At 33.2% G+C, this 25,603-nt stretch overlaps 5 protein-coding genes across 7 annotated transcripts; 4 read left to right on the top strand and 1 right to left on the bottom strand.

Annotated features, from left to right (window-relative positions):
- Positions 1-804: 804 nt before the first annotated feature.
- On the top strand, positions 805-2,506 carry LOC108836538 (putative RING-H2 finger protein ATL21A). The gene is made up of 2 exons (XM_018609687.2): positions 805-1,505; positions 1,855-2,506. The coding sequence occupies exons 1-2, from the start codon at positions 812-814 to the stop codon at positions 2,277-2,279; spliced, it is 1,119 nt and encodes a 372-aa protein (XP_018465189.1). The 5' UTR covers positions 805-811; the 3' UTR covers positions 2,280-2,506.
- Positions 2,507-2,983: 477 nt separating this feature from the next.
- Positions 2,984-5,190, top strand: LOC108836537 (putative RING-H2 finger protein ATL21B). 2 transcript variants are annotated; one of them, XM_057008314.1, is made up of 3 exons: positions 3,303-3,408; positions 3,463-3,489; positions 4,736-5,190. In XM_057008314.1, exons 1-3 carry the CDS (start codon positions 3,303-3,305, stop codon positions 5,137-5,139), a joined length of 537 nt encoding a protein of 178 aa, XP_056864294.1. In that variant the 3' UTR covers positions 5,140-5,190. The 2 variants fall into 2 exon arrangements, with proteins under 2 accessions (XP_056864295.1, XP_056864294.1); XM_057008315.1 differs by having other exon boundaries at positions 2,984-3,489.
- A 1,344-nt stretch (positions 5,191-6,534) lies between these two features.
- On the top strand, positions 6,535-7,672 carry LOC130510538 (transcription factor CPC-like). Of its 2 annotated transcripts, none has more exons than XM_057006937.1 (3): positions 6,535-6,854; positions 6,922-7,012; positions 7,452-7,672. In XM_057006937.1, the coding sequence occupies exons 1-3, from the start codon at positions 6,803-6,805 to the stop codon at positions 7,567-7,569; spliced, it is 261 nt and encodes an 86-aa protein (XP_056862917.1). In that variant the 5' UTR covers positions 6,535-6,802; the 3' UTR covers positions 7,570-7,672. The 2 variants fall into 2 exon arrangements, with proteins under 2 accessions (XP_056862917.1, XP_056862918.1); XM_057006938.1 differs by having other exon boundaries at positions 6,579-6,854; positions 6,925-7,012.
- A 9,320-nt stretch (positions 7,673-16,992) lies between these two features.
- LOC108851086 (probable WRKY transcription factor 46) lies at positions 16,993-18,308 on the top strand. Its single transcript, XM_018624511.2, has 4 exons — positions 16,993-16,999; positions 17,151-17,382; positions 17,476-17,607; positions 17,688-18,308. Exons 1-4 carry the CDS (start codon positions 16,993-16,995, stop codon positions 18,238-18,240), a joined length of 924 nt encoding a protein of 307 aa, XP_018480013.2. The 3' UTR covers positions 18,241-18,308.
- Positions 18,309-19,795: 1,487 nt separating this feature from the next.
- LOC108853684 (jasmonoyl--L-amino acid synthetase JAR1) lies at positions 19,796-22,190 on the bottom strand. The gene is given in 8 exon segments (XM_057009761.1): positions 19,796-20,189; positions 20,191-20,349; positions 20,352-20,786; positions 20,788-21,268; positions 21,671-21,772; positions 21,893-21,969; positions 21,971-22,105; positions 22,107-22,190. Coding segments are annotated over 8 exon segments (1,722 nt in total). The 3' UTR covers positions 19,796-19,940.
- Positions 22,191-25,603: the final 3,413 nt, after the last annotated feature.

The following is a 25,603-nucleotide window of genomic DNA, read 5'->3' as shown; positions in this document are numbered from 1 at the left end:
GCAATGAATGAGGCAAAAAAAAAAATGGTGGTAATCATCAGCAATGGAGGTGCGGGTAATCGAACCCCGTGCCTCTCGCATGCGAAGCGAGCGTTCTACCATATGAGCTACACCCCCTTGATGATATTATAGTCTCTTCATATAAATCAGATTTTAATTTTAGTTACTAATGTACATTTATCATACTTAGGTAAATTTTCTTTCTTTAAATCTTTTGTTTTTCTTTTAGGCAACCTCTAAATTTGATTTGATTTGTTTGTTTTTTTTGGTTCACTTGCATGTATTTTGGCAATTTATACTAGAGGCATTAATCTTAAATCATAAAAAATAGACAATATGTTCTCAACTTATATAAGTTATTTATAAATTATACTACAGTCATGGTTTGCATGATGATAGCTTTTAAAAATCTTGCAGACTGAGGCATATTCTTTTGTTGATTTGAATTGCAGCAAATATAAATTATTTATAAATGATCCTTTATTGCATTATGGCAATGTTAGAATTTTTTGGACCGCTAGATGTTTCTCTTTTTTTTTACTATATATTATGCGTTAATCAAGGTTATCTTTTGAATATCTAAAAGGTTTAGTCTTCCCTAAACATGTCTCTATTATTTCTAACATTTGTTTTCTGGCGAGCATCATCGGAAGAGAACAACTACGGCATTTCTCTAGATCCTCCGACTATAATATTGTTTAGTAGAACGAAGAGAATATTTAAATTTATCAATATTTAAATTTATCTTAGAATGATATAAAGTTAGTAAGAACAAGTCTTTATGTCGCTCCCTTGATACCAAAACCAAAGTATGACTTTCTCAAACCAGCCCTTCTTTTTCCTCTTCTTCCTCTTACCTCTCTTACGTGCTTCGCACCCAAAAGATTGTTCTTCTTCCTCATGTGGTCTTCAAGATGTCCATGTCCGCTTCCCTTTCTGGCTAGAGCCGAACCAGCCTGACTTCTGTGGCCACCCAGGGTTCGATCTCCACTGCACCATTAGTCAAGACACAGCTATCAACCTTCCCAAGTCCGGAACATTTCTTGTCAGAGAGATCGACTATAAAAGCCAGCATATTCGTCTTTATGATCCTGAGGCTTGCTTGGCAAGAAAGCTTCTGACCTTTGACCTTTCGGGTTCTCCTTTCTCTGCTCTTTACCTTGTCAAATTCACGTTCTTGACCTGTCCTTATGAGATTGCTACGTCGTCCGGGTTTGACACCATCCCATGTCTAGGCAACTCCACGACCTCCTTCTTGGCTACAACTAATTTAGATATCGCGAAATCTATGCTGACTTCTTGTCAGATTGTCAAGACATTAGATGTTCCTGTTTCTCGACCGGTTGTTCCTGAGAAACGGAGACTCTCTACTTATGTCAACAATCAAGATCTTTGGCTAAAATGGGATTCTCCAATTTGTAGCAATTGTGAGAGAGATCACTTGAGATGTGGATTCATAAGCAACGCTTCTCTTCAAGTCAATTGCTTCCCTTTTGGAAAATCCGGTAAGAATTACTCTTCTTATAATTGTAAAAAATGCTGAATAAGTTTGTGTTTGTGTAAGACTGCAAATCCAAGGAATCACTCAATTTTTTAGGTCAATAATCCACTCATTATCAACTAGAAAAAAACATATAGTATGCAATACATTTGACATTTGAGCAGTTGACTATTAATTAATGAATTGTTTAATTACCTTTTCAAAAGATCAAATCCACTCTTGTTACATGATGTAACTTACATCACAGGCAAGAATGTCTTTTTCCGAATATAAAACACTATTATAATTTATATATCTACAATAAGGACGGCTGGTAGAGTTGATTATTGACCTATGAAAACGTGATTTGGCAGGCCATAACAACACGGAATTACAAGTGCTCAAAATTATAAGCCTGGCCATTTTCGGACCAGTCATAATCTTTGCTACGTGTATTGCTATCGGAGTTTGCACCTCTGAGAGATTCACTTCCTGGAGACGACGAGACGTGGCTATCGCGGCAGCTCAAACAAGCGGGGCAACAGTCACGGCGGGTCTTGACGAATCTACAATAGAATCGTATAAGAAGGTGGAGCTAGGAGAGAGTAGAAGATTACCGGGAGTTAACGATATTGTGTGTCCCATTTGTTTATCGGAGTATGCGAGTAAAGACACCGTGAGGTTCATACCGGAATGTGAGCATTGCTTCCATACTGAATGTATAGATGCATGGCTGAAGATTCATGGTACCTGTCCTCTTTGTCGGAATTCGCCTTCTCCAGCACGTGAAGCCGTCTGAAATTGAATAAAAATTTGGTGTATATCTTGTTCAAGGAACAAAACTGAAGCCGAGCTGATGGAATACTTTAAGTTTAAGGTTGTAATGGACATAGTAGCTAGTTGTTATGGTTATTTACACTTCCATTATATTTACTATACTTTATCTACATGCTTTTTAAGCTTTGTTTATGTATTGTAAAACAACCATAGTGAAAGAAAAAGTACCAAAAAGAATAAAAATATTTATCAATAAGAAGAAAAAGTCACAAGAAATGATATTAATAGATTTGTCCAATCGGCTGTTTTTTCTTATAACAAATTCATTCTACTTGATTTTTTTGGAAAATAACAAAAACAATCATCGATAGAACTCTATTTGTTTAATCAAAAAGAATTCATTCTACTTGAAGGAACGTTTACCAAAAAAAAAAAAAAACTCTTGAGAGAACATATATACTTCCTTTGACTTTTCTGACTTTTTCCTCTCATGAGACTGGTTAAAGTCGTTTATAGATTTGTGGTTAATATAAACTAGTAATGACTTCTCCGTTGGTACCGCGCGAACAACATTATGATATCCTCAACATATCTATTCCCTTTAGGTGTCTTCCTTATCTTCCTCTTCCCTCTCCAACACGCCTCAAACCCTAAATGCTCATCTTCTTTCTATAGACCATATAGATGTGGACCCTTAGAAGCCCCCATACGTTTCCCTTTTTGTGACCATCCAGAATTCAATCTCCATTGCACCGATCTCAACAAGACAGTCCTAGAACTTCCTATGTCCGGAACATTTCTCGTCCGTGATATCGACTATTACAAGCAGCAGATTTATATCAGTGACCCCGAAAACTGTTTGGCTAAACGGCTTTTAACCTTCAACATGTCAGGATCTCCTTTCTCTCCTAGCTTCAGTATCTTGTACACGTTCTTTTCTTGTCCTAATGATGTAGTTTTGCCCTCTTCATATCGGTCCATTCGTTGCCTAAACAATTCTACCGCATCCTTCTACGCCACTTCTAGTTATGTTTCTGTAGAGCTTATGTTTCCTTCTTGTCAGATCGTGAAGAGATTACATGTCCCATATAGTTTCGGAGACATGGAATTTTCAAGCATCATGCTTGAATGGCTCTCACCAAATTGCAGAAGTTGTGAAATGGAATACTTGAGATGTGGGTTCAAGAAAAAGTCCTCCCTCGAAGTCAAATGCCTTGGTGCTAAAAAGCCCGGTAAACTCAATTGTTTCCCCTTATTTTCTTCTTTTCTTGTGATCCAAGGGAACCCTATAAATGGAAAGTATGTAGAAGAGACTACCTGTTTTGGTGAAAGGTTCAACGCCATGTACATCTTTAGGCTTAGATAGGTTTACATATTAAGAAAGTAGGAAAATCATAGTAGCACTTAAAAATTAACAATGGGAATTGGCTATTGATCATTATTTAATTGTATTTTAAATATATGTATTATTCAATCCAAGATTTCACCTCAACTACCGAAGTGTTCTCATTTTATCATTCAACACGCTAAAGTCAAAATGTCGTATTCCGACTAAAACCTTATTGACAATGGCAGTGCAATTTGTTTTTACAGATATTCAATTTATATATATGTTTATACTGATATTCTGATGATCAAAAATTAACTGACACTAGATCTTGACCCGCGCTTTTGAAGCGCGTAATATTTTACGATGAAAAAATTCACTAATAACTTAACAAATATTTTGGTAATTTTTAAAGAGTGTGTATTTAAAATATTTTTGCATTTAAATCAGTGTTTTTAAATTCAACCCGATTGTGATTATACCGGTTAATCCGGAGATCTGACAATTTTAAAAAATTCATATTAAAAAAATCACTAAACCCGAGACTAACCGATTGAACTGATGGATGACCGATATGTAATCTAATTTGATTTAAATTGTAATATTTTCATAATCTGTAATCTTATAATCCAAATTTTAAAGTTTATTATTTTGCAATTTATGAAATTATGACGTTTCTACAAAATTTTAAAGAGAAAATGATAGATATAAAATAACTAAAATTAATTATTGTATTGTTTGGAAACATTGATAGTAGTATAAAAATATATTGTTTAGAAATATTGATAGTAGTATAAAGAAATAAGTATATTGTTTGGATACATGGATAGTAATATAAAGAAAGGAACATTAGTGATTTAATGTAGGTTTAACTATAAAGTATAAATATGTATTTAATTTAAAAACTTACAAAATAAATGTTAGGTCCAACAGAATGTTTCTGTTTTAATAAGATAGATGGATATCATATAAAAACGTATATGTAAATATATTCTTATTTAATTCAGTTCCTATCCAAAACTGTACCTCGTATTCCCAAAAAAACACTTAAACGGAAAGCCTAATCAACCACTTTAAAGTTTAAACTAACTCGTAGAACATTATTTTTTTTTTTTTTGTTTTTGTAACTGTCGTAGAACATTATTTGGCAGGTCAACTGAGTAGTGGAGTGTTAGCCGTGACTATAAGCTTTTCCATAATCGGGGCGGTCTCTCTCTTTGGAACTTGTATTGCTATCCGCGTCTACAATTCCCCAAGACAAAGGCATTCAGCTATTGCAGCAGCAACGGTACGACAGCAACCAATAGAGCTTGTGGCGGCGGCGAGGGGTCTTGACCAGTCTACAATAGAAACATACAAGAAAGTTGAGTTGGGAGAAAGTAGAAGGCTTCCAGGAACTAATGGTATTATATGTCCGATTTGTTTATCGGAATATGCGAGCAAAGAAACCATACGGCTCATGCCGGAGTGTGACCATTGCTTTCACGTGGAATGCATTGACGTGTGGCTCAAGCTTCATGGTTCGTGCCCTCTTTGTCGGAACTCGCGCAAATGAAAGAAAGAATCATGGACTTGCAGTCTAGAAACTGATTGGAGAATGAGTAGAACAACCGCATGATTATTTGTATTATATAGTGTTGGTAACATTCATAATACTTTCAGATGTTGGATAACAGGTGCTTGTGTGAATAAGTAGTCTTAACGTTACAAGGATTGCCACTAGTGTTGATAAACATAATAAATGTTTCTATGAAGTGAGGATGTATGTTATGACTAAAGATTAATTGATATTGTTTGATTTTGTCACAATTTATTTATCAGAGTAAGCGTTGTTTTCTGGTGCATATTAGAATGTGATCATGCATGTCTTCACCGGAATCGATCCATGGCTTAAAATGCATATGGTTTATGTCCGTACGGAATATTATCTTTTCAGACATCACTAGCCTCAGCCCCAAACCCTATGAATATCAGAACTAACGAATAACGATGTGCAATGACAGCAACTTTTACGAACAAAAGAATCAGTTCAATTTCATTAGTCTTTTTGGTTGATTCTTTTCTTGCAACATCTTTTTGGTTTGATTAAATACCATTTTCTTTAGCGACCACAGTAATAAATATTTGCTGTAGGATACTTGTCTTAATCATGCCTTATATAGATACAAATGTGCTTCTTAATCTTTGCTCTTCATCTCACTCCATTTGGTCTATTTCCAAATGTGACATAATATTAAAGAGATAAACCCTTGAAATATATAACTAGACCGATCTCGAGGTGCGGTTAAAGCATATTTATAATCAATATAAGATAATTAATTAGAAAAATAAGTAGGTTACCGGACCACATCGGACCACAAGACGCACAACCATTTGGTGCTGTGCCTACTTTTCACGACATTATTATCAGACCAAAGGAATATACATAGAGATTTGTTATCGCGAACTAACTATACTTCTCCCTAGTCTCCTTTCCCTCTCTCGTTTGATTGTAATGCTACTATTATTTATTTTGGTGTTTTCTCTACCAAACTTTCTCTCTTATATCCAACTTTCAAATGGAATGTCTGAGATTTTCTTGCAACAAAAAAATCACTAGCGTTGTTATTGTATTGTTATATTTTTAATTTAATAAATCTCTTACAGATTTGACGACTGTTTTTTTAAATGCATTTATGTAAGAGAAAATATTTGAATTTGGTGCACACAATAGGGGCATAATTGTACTTTCCAAGGTCAAACAAAGAGGAGCTCCTTCCTTCATCCAACGGTCTGTAAACTATAAGAAAATTTACAACCGCAAGTCAAAAGGTTTGAAGGTGTTATTAAATTAAGTAGTTATGGTTGTACCTGTCGTTCTTCTTCGTGATGAACCAGGCCGTTGAAGCACAACAGTACAGTGTGTACTACAACTACAAGCCTACGGATTCGTTGTCTTCTCCACATCGAGTTAATAAGTTACTATTTCTATTTAATTATTGAGTTATGATAATATTAAAAACAAAATTATTGTAGGAATTATCAGACACGCGCAGTTATAAATTAATCTGTTTGATTTTCTTTTCTTTATTGAGCCCCTCCATCTCTCTCACTCTTTCTTTCTTGGAACAACAAAATAAAGCTGTTAAGCATCTCCTTATTTCTTCTATCTCTCTCTCTCTCTCTGTTCGCGTCGACCACGACAGATTAGTTGATCTTTATTCCGAGAAGACGGGAATATGGATAAACGACGCCGGAGACAGAGCAAGGCCAAAGCTTCTTGTTCCGAAGGTGATCTATCTATCTGTCTATCACCTCTTTGTGTTTCTTTGGATTGAGTTTAAGTTTTGATCGTTAGCAGAAGTGAGTAGCATAGAATGGGAAGCTGTGAAGATGTCAGAGGTAGAAGAAGATCTCATTTCCCGGATGTATAAACTCGTTGGAGACAGGTAAAGACTCTCTCTCTCTCTCTCTCTCTCGATCCATCTTGATCTGCTATTCACTTTTGTTCATCTGTTTCCATCTTTATTCTAAACTGATTTTATTTTATTTAAATATTTTGTTTTGGCTAAAATTTGGTGCTATTTTATTTAAATATTGTTTTTGGCTTTTGATTTATCTCATAAGTCGGTCGTTTTTATGTATTTTATTGCTTATTATTGGGCCAAACCGAGCTGTCAATGACTATGTTCAACCTGATCTCTCTGATCCAGTTTGTTCTTAATTTTACTTGATATTTGTTTTTTTTAGCTGAACATAAGTACATGATAGTTGTTTATCATTACATTGTTTAACATAAGAAACGGTATTCTTTATGGTATTTTAAAGGCTATTTACATAAGATATACTAGTATTTGACGATTAGAGTCAATGGTACGTGTTTCATAGGTGGGAGTTGATAGCCGGAAGGATTCCGGGACGGACGCCGGAGGAGATTGAAAGATACTGGCTTATGAAACACAGTGTTGTTTTTGCCAACAGCCGAAGAGATTTTGTTAGGAGATGATTTTTTTTTGGGGGATAAGTTGTCCTTTTAATTACTATTTTGGAATGTATAATTATCTTTATATAAAAAAATTTGCTTAGGAGTTTCAATTTCTTATTATCAATTATGCTACGTGTGTCACAATTATGACATCTCCAAAAATGAGGATCGTAAACAGTTTAAATGGAAATTGAACAAAAATTAAACTGATTAGTACAAGAAACAGAAAAACAACATTTCTGCATGGAATGATACTTTCATTTAGAGCCGGTTATGAACATAGCATTATAGGAAGATAAACATTTACCTACAATCTCCAAAATATTTGTGATTAATAATTATTTGGTTTTCAAATTGATTTAATTAAATATAAGTAATTTTATTTAATAACTGTTTCAAGTTGCATGAATATAAGACTTATTAAGACCGACCCTGCATTTCCTTACTCATAAGGAGAAATGGCCCTGAATTGTTTGGTAAATTTGGAAAAACAGAATTAGCTTTTGTTTTGACGGATATATTTCAGTAGGTACAAAATTGCGAACAAGATTTATGAGGAAGCAAACCACTGGTTCCTGGTTAAGGCTATAGAAAAATAAGAAAAAGTCATTGATCTATAAAGGAAGAAGATAATTAAATTCGGTTAGAAACCCCCTCCTATCACTTGGCTAAAATATGATATAGGTTATGCATGGAACAAGATCAGAAATGAAAGTGATGCATCTCGGATTCTAGGGAATAGCACTGGTACAAAAAAGTATAGTCGACGATCTTTTCCAAGTATAAAAAAACCTGTCTATATGTTTTAAAGTTGATTATGGACAAAGGACTATATGAAGAATCTTCATTTCGACTCCATCATCTTCACCAGTGACGATCATGATTTGGTGGCTGCAGTTTCATATCCCTATCATGGCTTTCTCTTAGGTTTCACTCAGACAACTACATATCTTACTCATGATTTTTTAGACTGGAAATTCAATTCCACTATTGTCATGTGATTAGAGGAGCTTATCTCATTCCTAATAGTGTCATTAAAGAGGATCGTTTCCAATCCTATATTGCAAGGGGTTATCCCACTTGGTTAAGGCATCTTTTTTGTTGTTCAGATTGGTCTTGTTCCTTATGGTAGTCTCCTTTTTATTTCCTTTGTGTCCCTCCTTTTATTAATGGAAGTGTTCAAAAATAATAATAAGGCCTACCCTGCTTTCATTGAACCGGCTTTTAAAAAATGGGCCAATCCGGGAGCTCGCTACTCTGGATCAAAGAGGAAACCCATCACGCTGGGTCGGAAAGGAAGCCCATTGCTCAGTTAATACTTTTATAACCAATGTTTTGAAAATCGGACCGGACACCGACTCGGTATAGTTACTGGTTGACTGGTTGAACCGGTTCAATCGGTCAAACCGGGTTTTCTATTTATGAAAAATAAATATATATATAATTATATATCTACATATAATACACTCTCTATTTTTTATTAACTAAAAATAAACAATGAATACTATGTGAGCTGAATTAAAAAAAAAAGCAAATGATTTAGAGTTATAATTATCATATTTATTTATTTTTACAATTAACATCTCAAATTTTATGAATATGGCAAAATAAATATAGTATATATAGTATATGAGAGTAAAAAATCTATTTTTACATTGTTTCTTTAGAAAATAAAAAATCAATTAAATAATAATAGTTGAACATAAATTATCAAATATTAAATTTTAGCTAGTAATAATAAAAAACACTTAATTATATGTTAATTTTTAAGAATCGGATTTTAAAATTAACCCGGGTCACCGGTTTTACTGGTTTTCAGCCAGTTTCACCGGTTTTTCTCAAATCCGGGTTTTAAACCGAACCAGACTCGGCTTCTTCAGCGAGTCACGGTCGGACCGGTTCGACCGGCCGGTCTGATCTGGTTTTCAAAACACTGTTTATAACCCAATAATAATATGTTAAATGGGTGAACGCACATCTTTCATATCAGTACACATGCATGACGTTTCATAATATAATTCATAACAATCATATGACCTTCTAGATATAGCCTCAATGCCAGTGCTTGAACCTTTATTTTCCCATTAAGAAAAGAACGATTCAGTGGCGATGTTATTGATGTTATGATGTATATAAAGTCCTGAGTATAGCTTTGTGTTCTATAACATTAGTCATTTATAGATAATAATTCAGTGGCAAAGTCGAATATAAATGAAAAGTTCCTTTTACAATAAAAAAAAATCATATAAAATGGTGAATTTGAACAAATTTACATCACAAGACAGTTTCTAGTTTTTAATTACAGGATGGAGCACTTAGTGCTATTAAAGTAGTTTTTTGTAACAGTTTCCCATTTGTCCTAACTATCTGGTCACCACATAACTAAAAGTGCTAACATCTTGACTAATTAAATCTAATGTTTTAATGAGAATCTCTCTCTACCCTTCATCTTTATTTTTTTAGACGATGTATATCTTTTCTGAATTTTTTGACAAGACTTATATCTACCCATTCACAACCATCTGATTACATCATCCATCTCACCAACCGACGGTCTAGATTTTTGGGATTTTACCATCTCACAGTTCCTTTTCAACTTTGTTATCTTTTTCATTATAACAAAAAAAATAAAAAATCAAAACTTCAGAAAGATTGCATATTCCTCGGACGTTTTGCTGTAAGAAATATGTTTGTTCTGCTTATCAGTTCTTTCATCTTCTCAAACCCTCCTTTAATCTCTTTTTTCCAATTCATTTCGCAAGTTATAATGTTGGACCATTGCATAGTCATTCCTGGAGAATTAACCTCCGTCGGCTCGCTTTGGGAATTTGTGATCGATAAGAAGAAGATGACACGTATTGTCCCTGTCCGCGCGGACGTACACACGTGTATACATTAGTCCCCATATTCTACAGCGTTCACAATGTACATTCACGCCTCTGCCCGTATGTACACTATATGACGGTGTCCGTTTGTACACTAACGTCTGATGTCCATGCATAAACGATTATCTATGTACAACAAATGTTCAATGAACATGCATGTTGTGTACATGTGTACAGTTAAGACCTATGCCCATGTACATCTTAGTGTCCATCGGCCACAGCGTGTACAATGTATATTCCTGTCTGTGTCCATGTATACATAAATAGGCGTCCAAATGTACTATGAGTCATCTACAAAGGTTGTATCCACGTGTATACATTAGTTTCCATGTTCCCACGTGTATAAACAATTATCTATGTACAACAAATGTTCAATGAACATGCATGTTGTGTACATGTGTACAATTAAGGCCTATGCCCATGTACACCTTAGTGTCCATCAGCCAAAACGTGTACAATGTATATTCATGTATGTGTCCATGTATACAGAACTGGGCGTCCAAATGTACTATGAGTCCTATACAAAGGCCGTATTCATGTGTATACATTAGTTCCCATGTTCCCACGTGTATACATTAGTTCCCATGAAGGCCTATCCGCATGTATACCTTAGTGTCCATCGACCACAGCGTGTACAATGTACATTCCTCTCGGTGTCCATGTATACAAAACTGTGTGTTCAAATGTACTTTGAATCATGTCCAAAGGGCGTACATACGTGTATACATTAGTTCTCCTGTTCCTGCGTACACTAACACTATGTACATTCACTGGTCGCCAAATGTATTCGTGTACATGAACAAATGTACATACACAATTTATGTACACATCCATATCATCTAAATTATGTACTTATCCATGTGGTCATCCAATGTACTCGTGTACACTAGCATTATGTACACATCCACGTCATCTAATTTTTTTTAAACTGTTTTTTTTAATTAGGAGCAATTTTGTAATAATTTCATCTTCTTCATATCAGGGTTTTCTGCGTTTCCTGCAAATATAGTTCATAGCCACCATTGATTTTTATCATGTAATCTTCATTATTTTTTGTTTTTATACCTCCAAAACTTATAAATATTATATAGCTTAACCGATTAGAACCCAAAATTAAAAAAGACAAAAAACAACTTCGGTCCCAACCTCAGCGAGGAATAAACCAATGCTCTGTTACGTTTCTTTCGACTACTCCATTTTCTCTCTATAATATTTTGTCTTCGATTTTGAGAAGAAACAATAAAATTGTTTATGTTTAAGAAATTTGTTTTTAGAATTATTTCTCTTTGTTCGAGAGAAAGAAAGAAAAGAAAATTAAAATTATGGGACCCACTTAATTTTAAGACCGAATCTAGTTAGCTTGTAGTCATCAAAAACTACCTCAAGAGTAGAAACTGTCTTATTGTGTAATTAAAACTCATAAACTGCCTTATACTGTAAATCACTCATTTGAATTTATTGTTATTAGGTTCAGACCGTAGTTATCCGCGCAATACCATTCATAACTTATAGCTTCAAATGTTAAGGGATTATACCCTATCACAATTAATAATAACAAAAAGCTCTCTATATATATCAATATATATATATATATTATTTTTTGTAACTAGTATATATCAATATATTTATATTTTTTATTATTATTAACCAAAATTGTTTCACAGTTATATATTCAAAGATTCCTTTCAATCAATCAAAGATTCCTTTCAATCAATCAAGCTGTTTAGAGCATCTCCAATGTATTACTCCAAATTTTACTCCAAAATGGTGCAACTCCAAAATGGAGTGATGTTTTACTCCAATGTATTACTCCATTTTTTACTCCAAAAATAGTTAATAATTTTTAATAGTATCTTATACTTATAAAAATTTACTAATTAACCCCAACTATTTTATGTTTGCAAAAATACTTAAAAATATAATTTATTTAAATTAAACATTTATTATTAAAAGGTACCAAAAATCATAAAAAATAGAATAAAACATAATGTATAAGTTGGTTCAATAATAAGCATTAGAATATTTTCCCACAAATGATCGATTAATGCATTTCGTAATAAAAATGAGTTTATTTATCTTTGATATTCTTAAATCGAGTAATTTTTTTTGAAATCAGATATTTAAATCATTTATTTTATATTAATTTTATTTTATATTATTTTTGTTATTTAATTATGTTATGTATTTTATGTCAAATTATTAAATAATGAAATACCTTATGTTGTTGTATCATTTTAAAATATTATTTAAATAAGAAATAAGAACATTAAATATTTAAAGGATCATTTTATAAATAAAAAAAAGTTCAACTCCAAAATGGAGTAATGTGTAAGATTACTCCATAAATGGAGTAATCCTAACCATTACTCCATTTTAGAGTTAGAAATGGAATGGGGTTGGAGAGGATTTTACTCCAAAATGATGTTTGGAGTAGAAAATGGAGTAGGGTTGGAGATGCCCTTAGCATCAACAGAAACTTTAAAATGAATTATATTAATACGTAATACTTCATGATTTATCCGAAACTCTCTGGTCTCTCATTACATCATATTATTATCTACAACCAGGGGCCGAGACAAAAGAAAAATTTATTGGGACATAGATAAAATTGTTCAATGAATTTGGAGCATAATCGCTAAAAATAATAGGGTGTTAAGAGTTTATTCAATGCTTTACACTAAATTTTGAAAAATCATTGGGGTCAGATGCCCCCCGACTCATACAACGTGGCCATGTAGACTGTTTGTTGCGCATGGCTAATTAGAGAGGCTGGAAAATCCGATAGTTAACCTACAATTAAGATAAATACAATGAAAGTGTTTATATTTTCCTACGTGTTTTATCTGACAAGACTATGTGTTCAGTTGTTCACAGTTCACACTTTGGCGTGACTAACACCGAATTGTCTGTATGCAGACATCAATAATAATAACTGTTGGTATTATTGTTATTACTATTTAAAATTATTTAATTAGTGCACTAGTATAGATGAGCAAATTAAATTTCAGTTTCTCACCTCGTTAATCTACAATTTTGATTTGTGTAAATTTCTATTTAATACTTTTGTCCATACTAACAGTAACTCTCTAGCACCCATTGGTTTTGACTTTGACTTGTAATTTTGAAATGATAAAATTATGTTTAGTAATCTATCTACATAGTAAAAAACCAATGGAAGAAAAAAGAAAAACCAATGGAAGATAGATAATTCTACATAATTACTTTATCAAACATGAAAGCACAGTTTTTTGGTGACAATTTACAATGCCATACAACTTAATTAAGCCTGAAAAGTAAGTACATATCATTTGAAAAACAACTGCTTTGGGAAACCAAAAATTTAAAACAGGAGTTATAAAATTTAGAGCTTAACCCACTATCAAAAAAAAGTACGTGTTCCTCAAAACGAAATCTTCCAGCAGTTCGTTGTCTTTTTCGGTCAATATTCAAACTGTGTATTTTATGACTTGCGGTAAATTTTTTTTTATTTTTTTGCTAAACGAATGCGGTTGAAACATTCATCGATCTGTTTACAAAAAAAAAAAAAAACATTCATCGATCAAAAGTTTTAAAACCCTTTATAATGTAGTAGTATATATTTATGTGTACAAGGAATATTTTGATCGGCATTGACGTGACCTTGTGTGCGCCTCTAAAAGGGGAGTTGAGTCTTCGTCTACGCGCATACAAAGACCTTTCGTGGAAATTACAAGATGTGTTGTATTCCTTCACTGAAATTTCATTTATTGTACGTTTTTCTTCTTCTTTTTTTCTAACACACGTATATCATAAATATCGTATTTTATATTTAAGGTAGATCTATATGTTTGGAAGTTTTGCTCATACAGCAGAATGGGAAAAAGGTATAGATTGGGTCTTGGGGACGGAACGTGGGACCATTCATTTTGCCTGAATGTCAGTCCTTGACTATCACATATTGCTACTGGAATCTAGTACATTGTACATAAGTAAGAGCAACCTTATTAGTTGAGAAGCACACAAGGGTTCTCATCCCTCTTTATTTTTTCATTTAGTACATCTTTAGTAAATAAATTAAACTTTCTTTTTTTATATAATACACTAAACAAATGAATGATTGATATTTGTAAAGTAAGAATGTAAAAGAGTCCCAATCAACTCTCTGAACCGAAACCGTATCACTCTCACTTTTTTTTTCTAACCTAATAATTGTTTGATACCCACCTTCATCTTATTGATGGAGGTGCTCTAAGTGTTTTTTCTCACAAGTTGAAGAGTTAAGTCTAAGAAAATTGATTTATGGTTAAATTACTTTTTACATTTGCAGACATCTTGAGCTTCTAATCAATTTTCTAAATATATCCACCAATACCGTCTTGCACACCTCAAAAGCTGAACTAGACATATAATTTCAACGTTAATTAAGCTTATAAATTATAAACATTCCAGTCTGATGTATGAATTAATAAGGCAATGTATCCTCAATACAAAACACTCTACAGAACTATTATTTTGTGTTTGTTGCGTATATAAACCTAAACATTTTGAGACAAAGTTACAAACCACTAGCTAATTAATTATGCGATCGTTAAGCGTGAGCTGTTGTCAGTTTTCAACCATATGTCCACTTGTGTTTAATTAATTATGAGTAAAGTTATTGATCTATCACGAAAAAGGTCATGTGCATGTATATGCCAAATCTCAGTCAGTTTACTTAATTTAGTCAATCATAAACTATTCATTTGTTCAGACACGTTGCATAGATTAAAAATCCACATTTGCATGGTTTGATTTGATCCATAGATTCTCGATTTGCTTTTAGGGTCCTGTAATCAACGTACTATATACAATGTCTGATAACCTTAAAATGTAAGATTTATCATTACAAGCTACTTAAACTTGCCATGACATCACGAGTCCTCACGTCAGCGGGAACAGAAAAATTACATTAAACCAGATCCTATCAACGCGCTACAACTAGGAGGTCTCTTCTCTTTGAAGATTATTGTTTATGGTCTAGTCGGCAAAAATTTATACCCATCAAATTAAAAATCTAATACTATAAGATTATTAGCTAAACTTAACGAGACGTCAGCAAATATGGTTTCTACTGTGACTAGGAGAGATAGTTAACGGGTTATCAATTACAGAGAAAGATTATATCAGATAGGAAAACAAAATGTAACCGTAGGCACTAGGTAGATAGATAATACTATTGTGTTTTTATAGCATAATCAGATAAGTAAAAGCATTTCTAATACATCACTCTTTTTTTTACTTCAAGACGGTGTAACATCAGAATTATAATTAAGTTTTAGTCAAATGTATTGCTCCACTTTTACTTTAAAAATAATATTCGTAAATGATTCATATTTTTATTCTATTAATAAATATAAATAATACTTTATACTTACCAAAATTTACCAACTAACCCCAACTATATTTACGAAAATCTTTTAAAATATAAATTATTTAAATTAAACATTTATTATTAAAAAGTATAAGAAATAATTTAAAACAATATATATATATATATATATATATATATATATATATATATATATATATATATATTGGTTCAATAACGAGCATTAATTTTTTTTTCCACAAATGATTAGATAACGCGTTTCATCATTAAACTTGAGCTTATTTATCTTTGATATTCCTAATTGAACAAGAAAATTTTGAAATCATCATTTTTATAAAAAATATTGTATGCATTTTTATGTAAAATTATTAAATATTTCTTTAATGTTATTGTGTCATTTTTAAATATTATTTAAGTAATAAATAAAAACATTAAAAATTCAAAATACTATTTTATAAATAAAAAAATTTAACTCCAAAATGGAGTAATGTGTAAGATTACTCAATAAATAGAGTAATCACAATTATTACTCATTTTGAATTTGAAAATGGAATGAGATTAGAAAAGATTTCACTCTATAATAATGTTTAGAATAAAAAATGAAGTAGAGTTGGAGATACCTTTGCTAGAAAGATAAACTTAGTATTGTATATATATATAACTGGAATGCACTTTCATTAAATACAATTTTCATAAACGTTTAATTCTCTACGTTCTTTGTAATATTTATCAGTTAAAATTTAAAAATGTAAAAACACCCCTATTTATTCCATATTCATTAATAAAAAAATATTTTTGAAAAATGATTCCACAACTAAAAATAATAGAATAAATGGAATACTAGTTTTATTCTATTAAATTTTATTAAAAATAGTTTATTCCTTATATTATTTTTACTAATCACCAGTAGTCTTAACTATTTATAAATCATAGTAATATATATATAATACTGTATGTAGATAGATAATACTGTTTTTTATAGCATAAACAAGTAGTCTATTACATTCAAATTTTTGCATTGTTAGATAGTTTTTAACAGTTTATACATATTTAAGATAAGATTAAATAACAGTGTGTTACCTTTTGTCTTGTTCTCTCCAGGATCCTCACTTCTACCACACAACTTTTTAGTGTGTAAAGCTTAAAAAGAAATGATAATAAAAATTATTGTTCGTGATAAAAAAAAAAAAAATTATTGTATAAACACGTGGGATGACCCGTATAGATAGATTCTTCTCCTCGTTCAGTTTCTATAAATACGAAACAGACGAAACTCACAAACTCATCACTCAAAAAAGAAACACACAGAATATTTTTTTTTTTTCCTAAAAGCTATTATTTTAGTTGGAAGGTTTTGAAAGTGAATACAGAGGTGGCGATGGAAGAGAAAATCCTGATCAACGGCTTGGAACAAGGGATAGAGCTAACCAAACGATTGATGAGCAATTTCAAACACACTTCTTCAGCTGAATCCAACAAACCCTTGATTTCTGAAATCCTCCGTATCTACCAGAACGCCATTTTCATGTTGAGTTTCAACGATGACGACAAGAACATCGTTAAGCGAAGTCATGACACAGATGAGAAAGATTATAAAAAGAGGTAAACTGAGCTTAAAAACAGTGTGATTCTTCGTCTCTGTGTTTGGACTTCAACTTGAGATCTTGTGTGTCTGAACTTTTTTTTTTGGAACAGGAAAATATCGGACAAGAAGACAGAGAAAGTTTTTGTTTTTGTCGGAACAGGACAAGAAAAGGATTCAGTTGATGATGGATACAGCTGGAGAAAGTACGGGGCAAAAGAGATTAGTGGATCCATAAATCCTAGGTTTAATTTGACTTTACAAGCCTTTTGTTCCTTTGTTTGTTTTTGCTTTAAGTTTATTTATATGTTTCTGTTAATTACAGAGGATACTACAGATGCACACATCAATTCACGCAGAACTGTTTAGCACTGAAGCATATCCAGAAATCAGACACAGATCCTTCTATTTTCGAAGTGACGTATGCCGGGGACCACACTTGTAATAACAACAGTGCATCCCAGGCCACCACGAACTTCCATGTTTCGATGTTCGAAGAAGGTAACAGAGCGGGTGATGTTACAGAGCAACGAGAGGACATTAAACCGATAAAAACAGAGCCAGTGGTGGTAAGTCTTGAAGATCTGGAGAACCAGAGGGAGAACGTTGTCAGGAGGCTTTCTTTCTCCAACTCCAACCATGAGAATGTTGGTGAGTGGGAAAGTAATGTTTTCCTGGGAAACGTGATGAAAAATCTGATGGAGAGTCTGTCTCCTGCAACGATGTCGTGGTCTGAAATCACCAGCGAGATCGCAAATGCTCCAGCTTCTGTTGAGAACTCGGAAACTGCATATTCGTATTTCTCGTCGTTGGACAATATCATCGATTTAGGGCATGAGGATTGGTGGTGGTCGGCTCGTGACATTTTGAATTGGTGAATTTGTTTTTTCTTTCTCGTGGCATTAATTATAGGTTTTAAATTATAATTTGCCTTTTAGAGACTAGATGTTGCCCCTTTTTTACGGGAAAAAGACAAAAATAGCATCAAACCAAATTTTGTCACAAAAATAACATCATAAAAATAAAATAACCAAAATAAGTTTTATTGAAGGGTAAATATGCATTTATAACCTTTGGATTAATTAATTTACGACTTAGGGTTTAGAGTTAAAGGTGAGGTTTTAGTAATATGTTCAAATATTTAAAATAAAAAAAATTTAAAATTAAAATTTTCAAAACAAAAAGTGCTATTTTGGTCATTTTATTTTTTGAGTGCTATTTTTGTGACAAAAACTTAAAAAGTGTTATTTTAGAGATTTGCCCCTTTTTTATGCATACTGTGATTAAATCATTTTTAGATGTTCTTTATTTTAAAATTAGATCATTTTGGGAATGATTAAATTATGAGAATGGTTTGTAAACTTCAAATTATGCAATTACTTTTTTTTTGTCAACCAAAATATGCAATTACTCATGTGGACATTTGGAAAGATAGAAAATCCATTTTTCTTTCAATAGATTTGTTAAAAAAAAAGACAATAGTATACAAATAATTTAACTGATTAGCAAAAAAAATGTAAATTTAAGGTCAAAAGAATCAAATGTTTTTTTTTGGGTCAAAAAAAGAATCAAATGTTTTTTTCTAACTTTTAGTTAAAAACCGTTGAGTAGCCGACAAAAAAAATCCGTTATATAATGGGCCTTGAACCTAATTTTCAAATTAACAGCCCAATATTGAACAGAAACTTGAGTCGATTTCACTGAAAGAAGCCAGAGAAGAAGACCCATTATCTATCAAAAGTTCTGAAGAAGAGGAAGACGATGATCTATCGAAAGTGGAGTCTACTTTCCGGTCCACCGGTTATCCTCGGTGGAGCCGTAGTTGCCGCCGCCGCCGTCGGCATCGTGTTACAGAACGTATTCTTCCTGCTCCCTCTCTTTGTGTGGATCGGATTCTAATATTCTTTTGTATAACAGAATCCATAATAGGTCGTTAGAACTGAATGTAAAAGTGTTTGGTCTGCTTTGGCCCAATTGGTGATCAGTATTGTCTCTATTTGGTATTGAATCTAGAAGTCAGTCACAAAGCTATAAGTTTTTTTTTTGCTTATGTATCTTCTGGAGATCATTTTATTACATACAAATAGATAACGTCATCTCAGTGACTCGGTTGCAACTGAAATTTATTTCATAGAGTTGTCTCATGGCAGTCTTGCTCAGTATCAACCTGCCTTTTCTGACATTTGTGTTAGTCCAGTCATGCGTGTTCTTATTATGAATAGTTACTTTAAGATTTACATTACTGCAAGTACCATTCTTTTTTTGTTCACATTACTGCAAGTACCATTCATTTACAACAATTTGCTTTTAGACATGAACTTTAGTAGATCCCACCAATGATGTCACAATCACGTGTAGATGCAGATACCAAACCAACCAATGTACCTTCTTTCTTTACTTACTCTACTATACAAAAATATTGACTGCACAAAATAAGTAGAACCACTGTGATCCATTCATATTTCTATTTATAAAAGTTAAAAAGGTTTTTTTCATGCTGAATTAAATAACAAAAAGTAAACTATATCTATTAACAATAAAGACAAATAGAAAACCACATTTTATGATTTCACAATACTCAGTCAAAAGCTGTACTAAAGAACCTACTCACCACATTCTCACACAGAATCTGCAGAACCTTACCATTACTTGGCTTCACACATCTTGGCATCTTAAACTGTCCAGCCGATGAACCAAGTCCCAGAAAATGTTCTTGAACCTTCCTGAAAGTTCCTCTCTCGACAACTCTCAGCTCTAAAGCTCCAATAGTCTTACACTTTCTAGAACTCATATACCCAGCATCAATGAACCCTCTGTCTAAACAGTTTGCAGCAATCTTGAAGAACATCTCCGTTTGTCTCACCAGAAACCTCCCAGAATATAACGTAGTGTCCCGGCTCTGTAGTTACATCAACGTGGCTCGAGAAATCGATAACTTCGATCTTCTCTTCTGAGAGTCTCTTCGCTGCTGAATTCTACCGAAAGCTGAAAGGTCTCTTTCAGTGTTCTTGTCGATGTTGATCGAGAGGATCAGGTTCCTCCTGCATATGAACTTGAGTTGAGGAGTCTTGTTGTAGAAACCAACGATCTTCACCACATCTCCAAGCTTGTATCTATACAAACCTGCATAGTTTGTTATAACAACCTCGTACTCTTGTCCTATTTTAACTTCAGTTAAACCAACCGGTTCCTCCCCTGTTTCAGACACAGGGAGAAACTCGAAGTAACCGAGATTCGGAACCACAGCGAACGTAGCTTCCTCTGGAGACAATCTCGGCGTAACGTTAGCAGCGATCCACCCTTCGGAGCTACCGTAGTCATGACTCACAAGAGGTAGCTCGCCAGCGTAATGTCTCAGCTTCTTCACGTACGGCTCCATGGAGCCAGTCATGATCCCATAAACATACTTCGCGTTCGGGAAAAGCGGCGGGAATCAACCCGTACCAGTTGCTCAATTTCAAGCACTCTCTTCTGATCGTCTCCGCTAGCTTAGGGTTAGGAGGTGTGAGGAGCTTTGACATAGCGGTACGTACCGATGGGACGGTGATACGGTTGGTTAAAACACCTCGTTCTACATCGGTAACGATCTCTTCCCAAACCTGTTCGAAGGTTCTAAAGGCGTGGACAAGACTGTGAGCGAAGGAGGCAAAGACGTATTGGACTTGGTCTCTGAAGAGGATTCCTGATAAGAGATGGCAGTACAATGCTTGATGGACATCAGGGCTGAAGATAACTTCGTCTGGACTACAACAGAGGGATTGTATTGATCTCATCCCTGCTTTGAAGTTAGGGTTGCGGTAAACGTTTGTGGTTGCTGTTCCAACAGGGACACCTCCTGATGATGTGTATTGCTTGCTGCTGAAGATAAACTGCAAAGCTCTTCCGTTATCATCTATTGGGAACTCTCTGCACAAATGAAACATCGCCATAAGGCATAGAACATACTTAGTAGTTGTTCACTCTCTGTTCAAGTAAGTGGATGAAACAGAGAAAAGGTTTTTAAAACCGGTCTAGTCGGCAATTCAGTATTATCCGAAATGATTTTTTTTTTAAATTCGTCTTATACTACTCAACTTGGTTTAAGAGTTATAAATTGGTTAAAATTAATTTAAATCTAATCTAAATTAGTTTAAATCTATTAAAGAATAACTAAGCAATAATGTTAGTATAAATCCATAAATTTTGTATAATGTATTTTGTATTAATAATTTTGATATTCCGTCACAATAATTTTATAACTAAACTGAAAAAACTAAAATATCTTATATAAGTATAAAAATATAAAATAAATTAATTGAGTCACTATACCGGTTCCTGAAGGCAAAAGCAGTGCGAAAGAGTTGTAATGTGTTCTCCATTAACTCATCAGTGAAAGGAACAAACTTTGGACGGCCTTGACTAGTTCCAGAGCTGTTCATATTATATTAACAGAAACAGAGAGAAACAGAGAGAAGCAGAGAGATTCATTGATCAGTCTCTGGGAAAACATTAGTGAATCAGTAGTGAAAAAAAGCAAAAAGAGATGTTTACCTTAACGAAATGGCTGGAACGGGACGGCCAGTGAGGATAGGTGACGTGTCACCATCAACCATTCTTTGGATGTAAGGTTTCTAACTCAAAGTCAGTGACTAATGGAACCAGTGCTTTGAAAGCTTCAGGGTCCGTCGTGTTTCCACTGATCCCGAAGTTTCGTAAGTAGATGGCGGACTGGTTCTTGTGGATAATGTCTTTTAAGGTTTGTTTTTTGGACTTGAGCGGCGTTTCTGCTCATTTCCTCAAAGTCTTCTATTACTCTGTTCATGTTAAAAGTCTCAACCTTCTCCAACATCCTGAAATAGAAACAGAGGATCAAGAATTGCGATAATGCATCGAAATAGTTGGAGACAATCCGTACCAGAGGCGGCAGATTCTGACAGATTTGCAGATAAGAACAGTCTAACAGAGAGAGAGAATGTAAGGAAGGAAGAGACTTTAAAGCCCTTTTATGTAAGTGGGCATCCAAAAAGAGAAAGTTTAAAACAGAACAAAAGTTAAAACAGAGGGTAACGGTTTTGGAGGGAATCTACGCATAGGCGTATGGAAAGAGGGGAAAACATAAGGAACATGACTCTTGTCTGATGGGTGAATCCCACTTGTCCTAAAGATGATGATGATCACGAGAAAGGAGACTCTTCATTTAAGGATGACGTCACGAATCAAGCTTCTTTTTTCTTAAGAGGAAGCCATCAAGCCAATAGTTATCTAGCGGTTAACCCTAATCAAAAAGACTAAAACTTTGGAATCTATCTGAATAAAAGAGAGAGATAAAGAAAAGTCAACGATGGTCGGAACCGGAGACGAAATGATTATGATACGGCGGAGCATAAATTTTCCGATGAGTGAGTGAGAGAGTAGGTGAGAGAGAGAGAGAGAGAGAGAGAGAGAGAGAGAGAGAGAGAGAGTACCTGGTGCTGTTGCTGCAAGCTATGAAGCTTGGTGGAGGATAGATAGAGATAGAGAGAGAGAGACAGAAAATTTAGGCGTGAGATAGAAAAAAAAAAAACAAGTTTTGAGTGATTCAGAAAAGTCAGAGGAAGTTTGCGAATTTATAGAGAAAAAGTATATATAAAAAAGTTTTTGAGAGTTGAAGGCGATGGATGAGTGAAAGCCGTTTACCGAGGCTCCGATCGATCAGTGATAGTCGTTGAAACTTGTGTGGTACTAATGTAGATAAAATAAAATAATAGCCAAGTATCAAGATAAAATAAATCATGTCTATATTTTTTACTTTATGCATTGATTTAATAAATTAAAAAATTAATAAGTGATATTATTTTTCCTTTTTTACCTTATACACGGGTTCTGTAAATTTATAAACTTATAACTCTTACGCATGTATCAATTTGTTAGTTTAAAATTTTATTAAATTATAAATATAAGTTATCTATTTCTTGTAGATATTAGTATTGAGAGAACATAGAGTGGGAAATACTGGACGATATGAATCTTAAAATAACAAAATGCTTAATGTGTCACAAATTTAGATTCATATAATATCAACCAATTAAAATTAAGTTTGCTATGCTTTAGAAAATACAGTAAAAAATAAAAGACAAAATTAATTTTATGTTGAGCACTTTACTGATTTAAATAATAAAATATTCATTTGTAAAAAAGAAGTTATGACGGCTTTGTAATTCTCTAGCTAGGAGAACCAGCATTGGACTAATATCTCATGGAGTTTTTCAAAGAATTAGAATTAGAAAAAATGAAAAAAGTGAAAAAGGAAAAAAAAACATTCATTCATTGGGATTGAATAAATAAATAAAAATTCATTATGAGTTTTCATTTTTAATTGGTTGATATATAATATATATATATATATATATATATAGATATTTTGAACACAAATGGTTGACATATTTAATTATCTAAATAAATAGTTTAGAGACTGTCTTTGTAATGCTGATGTTCTAAAACTTTGAAATACCTAATGCCAATAAGCCGTAGCTGTTCTTTCTGTATTTTGCTCTCTTTTTTCTGAGTTTCGCAGGGCTCACCGACTGGATTTCGGATTCTTTTTTGAGCAAATTAGCTCAATATACTCTTCTTTTTTTTCTCCGGCCAGATTTTTTGTTTTATTTACTTTACACGAGTTGGTGTAGCCCATAAAAAGCGAAAATAGTGGTGCATACTCCATAAATCGTTAATTATTTTATTAGATTAGGACCATGTTGTCAGATAACGCCAACTTTGTTTGTATGGGTTCCCTAATGCCAAAACTCTAGTTTATTAAATAACTAGATTATGACCCGCCCTAAAGGGCGGGAAATTGGTTTGTCAAATTTCAATTAATAATATATGGTATATATAATATGTGTATATAATTTATATATATATTGTGTAACATTTATATATATATACATATAGACATATATATAATATTTTATTAAATATATATAGAATTTAATAGTGTTATAATTTGTGTTGTACTTGTTATTAGTTTGTATTTAATCTTCTTTCATTTTCAGTATAATAATTTGCCTTGTCACACCTTTTACCTTTTAACTTATACACATAGTTATGCCTTTTTTCAAAAAAAAAACTTAGACACATAGTCTCGTAAAATTAATATATAAAAAACATATTTAAAAGATCTACTGACTATATGCTACCATTATTTGGTTGTTTGAACAAAAAAAAATCATGTTCTTGCATAACTGTGTATGTTGTGATATGATGTAGGTGAAGATTAAATATATGGAAGTAAAGTTAGTGATACGAACATGAGCCTATGTTGGTATATGCCACAATTATTTGGTTTTTGGAAGATCAATGAGCATAAGCATACATGGTCTTTGTATGCTTACGTTGTAAATGAGTCAGATATTTTTTCTCTTATGTCTGGAATGATATGGAACTCGTTGATTTAAGAGTGGTTCAGTTTTATATGATCTAATTATATTAAGAGATTAACTAAAAATATTATAAAAGTGTTACTGGTTAGGTTTAACTAATCTATGTTGGTTAAAATTTGGTTTAATTTAAGTTGGTAGGTTGCATTATATAGGAGGCATGATATATTCTAGCAACAACAACTATGAAAGAGTCCAAAATTTAAATGAGAACTTCAAATAGTAGATAATCCCTAAATTAATAGATTAGATCCTAATAGGTTTTATTGGGACGCAAAATTTGCTTTACGATAAACCAGACCTACAAAAGATTCGCATGTGGGGAACAAGTTACATTGACTGTATAAAATGATACATAACGCATTGCCTAGCTTCACCAATCAGTTTAGGAAAAGCCAACTTCTAGAAGGCACGTTTGTTTGACAGGTGAAGAAAATCAGAATTAATAAGATGTTATAAAGCTTTTTAATTTTATTTTTTTTTCCAACTTTGATATTATTAAACATAGAAAGCCCAAATACAAAGCCCAAGAAGGCCCAAATTCGAAAATCCAAGCCGAAAACCAAACAAACACAAAACTAAACTCCAGTCCAACACGGAAAAACCGAGAGCCCACTTCCCCGCACACCGCACAACGCACCGCTCCACGTGTCTAAACCACAACACCGAGAAGACGCGTGTCGGTTGCTGAAGCTTCGCCATCTCGAACAGCTGGATATCGCCGTCGGGACCGTCGTCCGTTACTTCACCGAATCGCGAATCACCTGCTCCATCCCCAAATAGAAGTCGACGCTGCACCAAACAAAACACAAATCTCCGGATTCACCGGGACACACACCCACGACCA

The sequence above is a fragment of the Raphanus sativus genome, chromosome 4, assembly GCF_000801105.2.
Source record: "Raphanus sativus cultivar WK10039 chromosome 4, ASM80110v3, whole genome shotgun sequence".
Classification (NCBI taxonomy): Eukaryota; Viridiplantae; Streptophyta; class Magnoliopsida; order Brassicales; family Brassicaceae; genus Raphanus; species Raphanus sativus.
This window is presented reverse-complemented; position numbering and strand designations above follow the sequence as displayed.

Bases quoted from the DNA above. Each gene is read 5' to 3' on its own strand.
- LOC108836538 (XM_018609687.2), top strand. From the start codon at position 812: ATGACTTTCTCAAACCAGCCCTTCTTTTTCCTCTTCTTCCTCTTACCT. The intron at 1,506-1,854 runs GTAAGAATTACT...GTGATTTGGCAG, and splicing joins CTTCCCTTTTGGAAAATCCG to GCCATAACAACACGGAATTA.
- LOC108836537 (XM_057008315.1), top strand. From the start codon at position 3,042: ATGTCCGGAACATTTCTCGTCCGTGATATCGACTATTACAAGCAGCAG. The intron at 3,490-4,735 runs GTAAACTCAATT...ATTATTTGGCAG, and splicing joins CCTTGGTGCTAAAAAGCCCG to GTCAACTGAGTAGTGGAGTG.
- LOC130510538 (XM_057006937.1), top strand. From the start codon at position 6,803: ATGGATAAACGACGCCGGAGACAGAGCAAGGCCAAAGCTTCTTGTTCC. The intron at 6,855-6,921 runs GTGATCTATCTA...TTTGATCGTTAG, and splicing joins CAAAGCTTCTTGTTCCGAAG to CAGAAGTGAGTAGCATAGAA. The intron at 7,013-7,451 runs GTAAAGACTCTC...CGTGTTTCATAG, and splicing joins TATAAACTCGTTGGAGACAG to GTGGGAGTTGATAGCCGGAA.
- LOC108851086 (XM_018624511.2), top strand. The intron at 17,383-17,475 runs GTAAACTGAGCT...TTTTTGGAACAG, and splicing joins GAGAAAGATTATAAAAAGAG to GAAAATATCGGACAAGAAGA. The intron at 17,608-17,687 runs GTTTAATTTGAC...TGTTAATTACAG, and splicing joins AGTGGATCCATAAATCCTAG to AGGATACTACAGATGCACAC.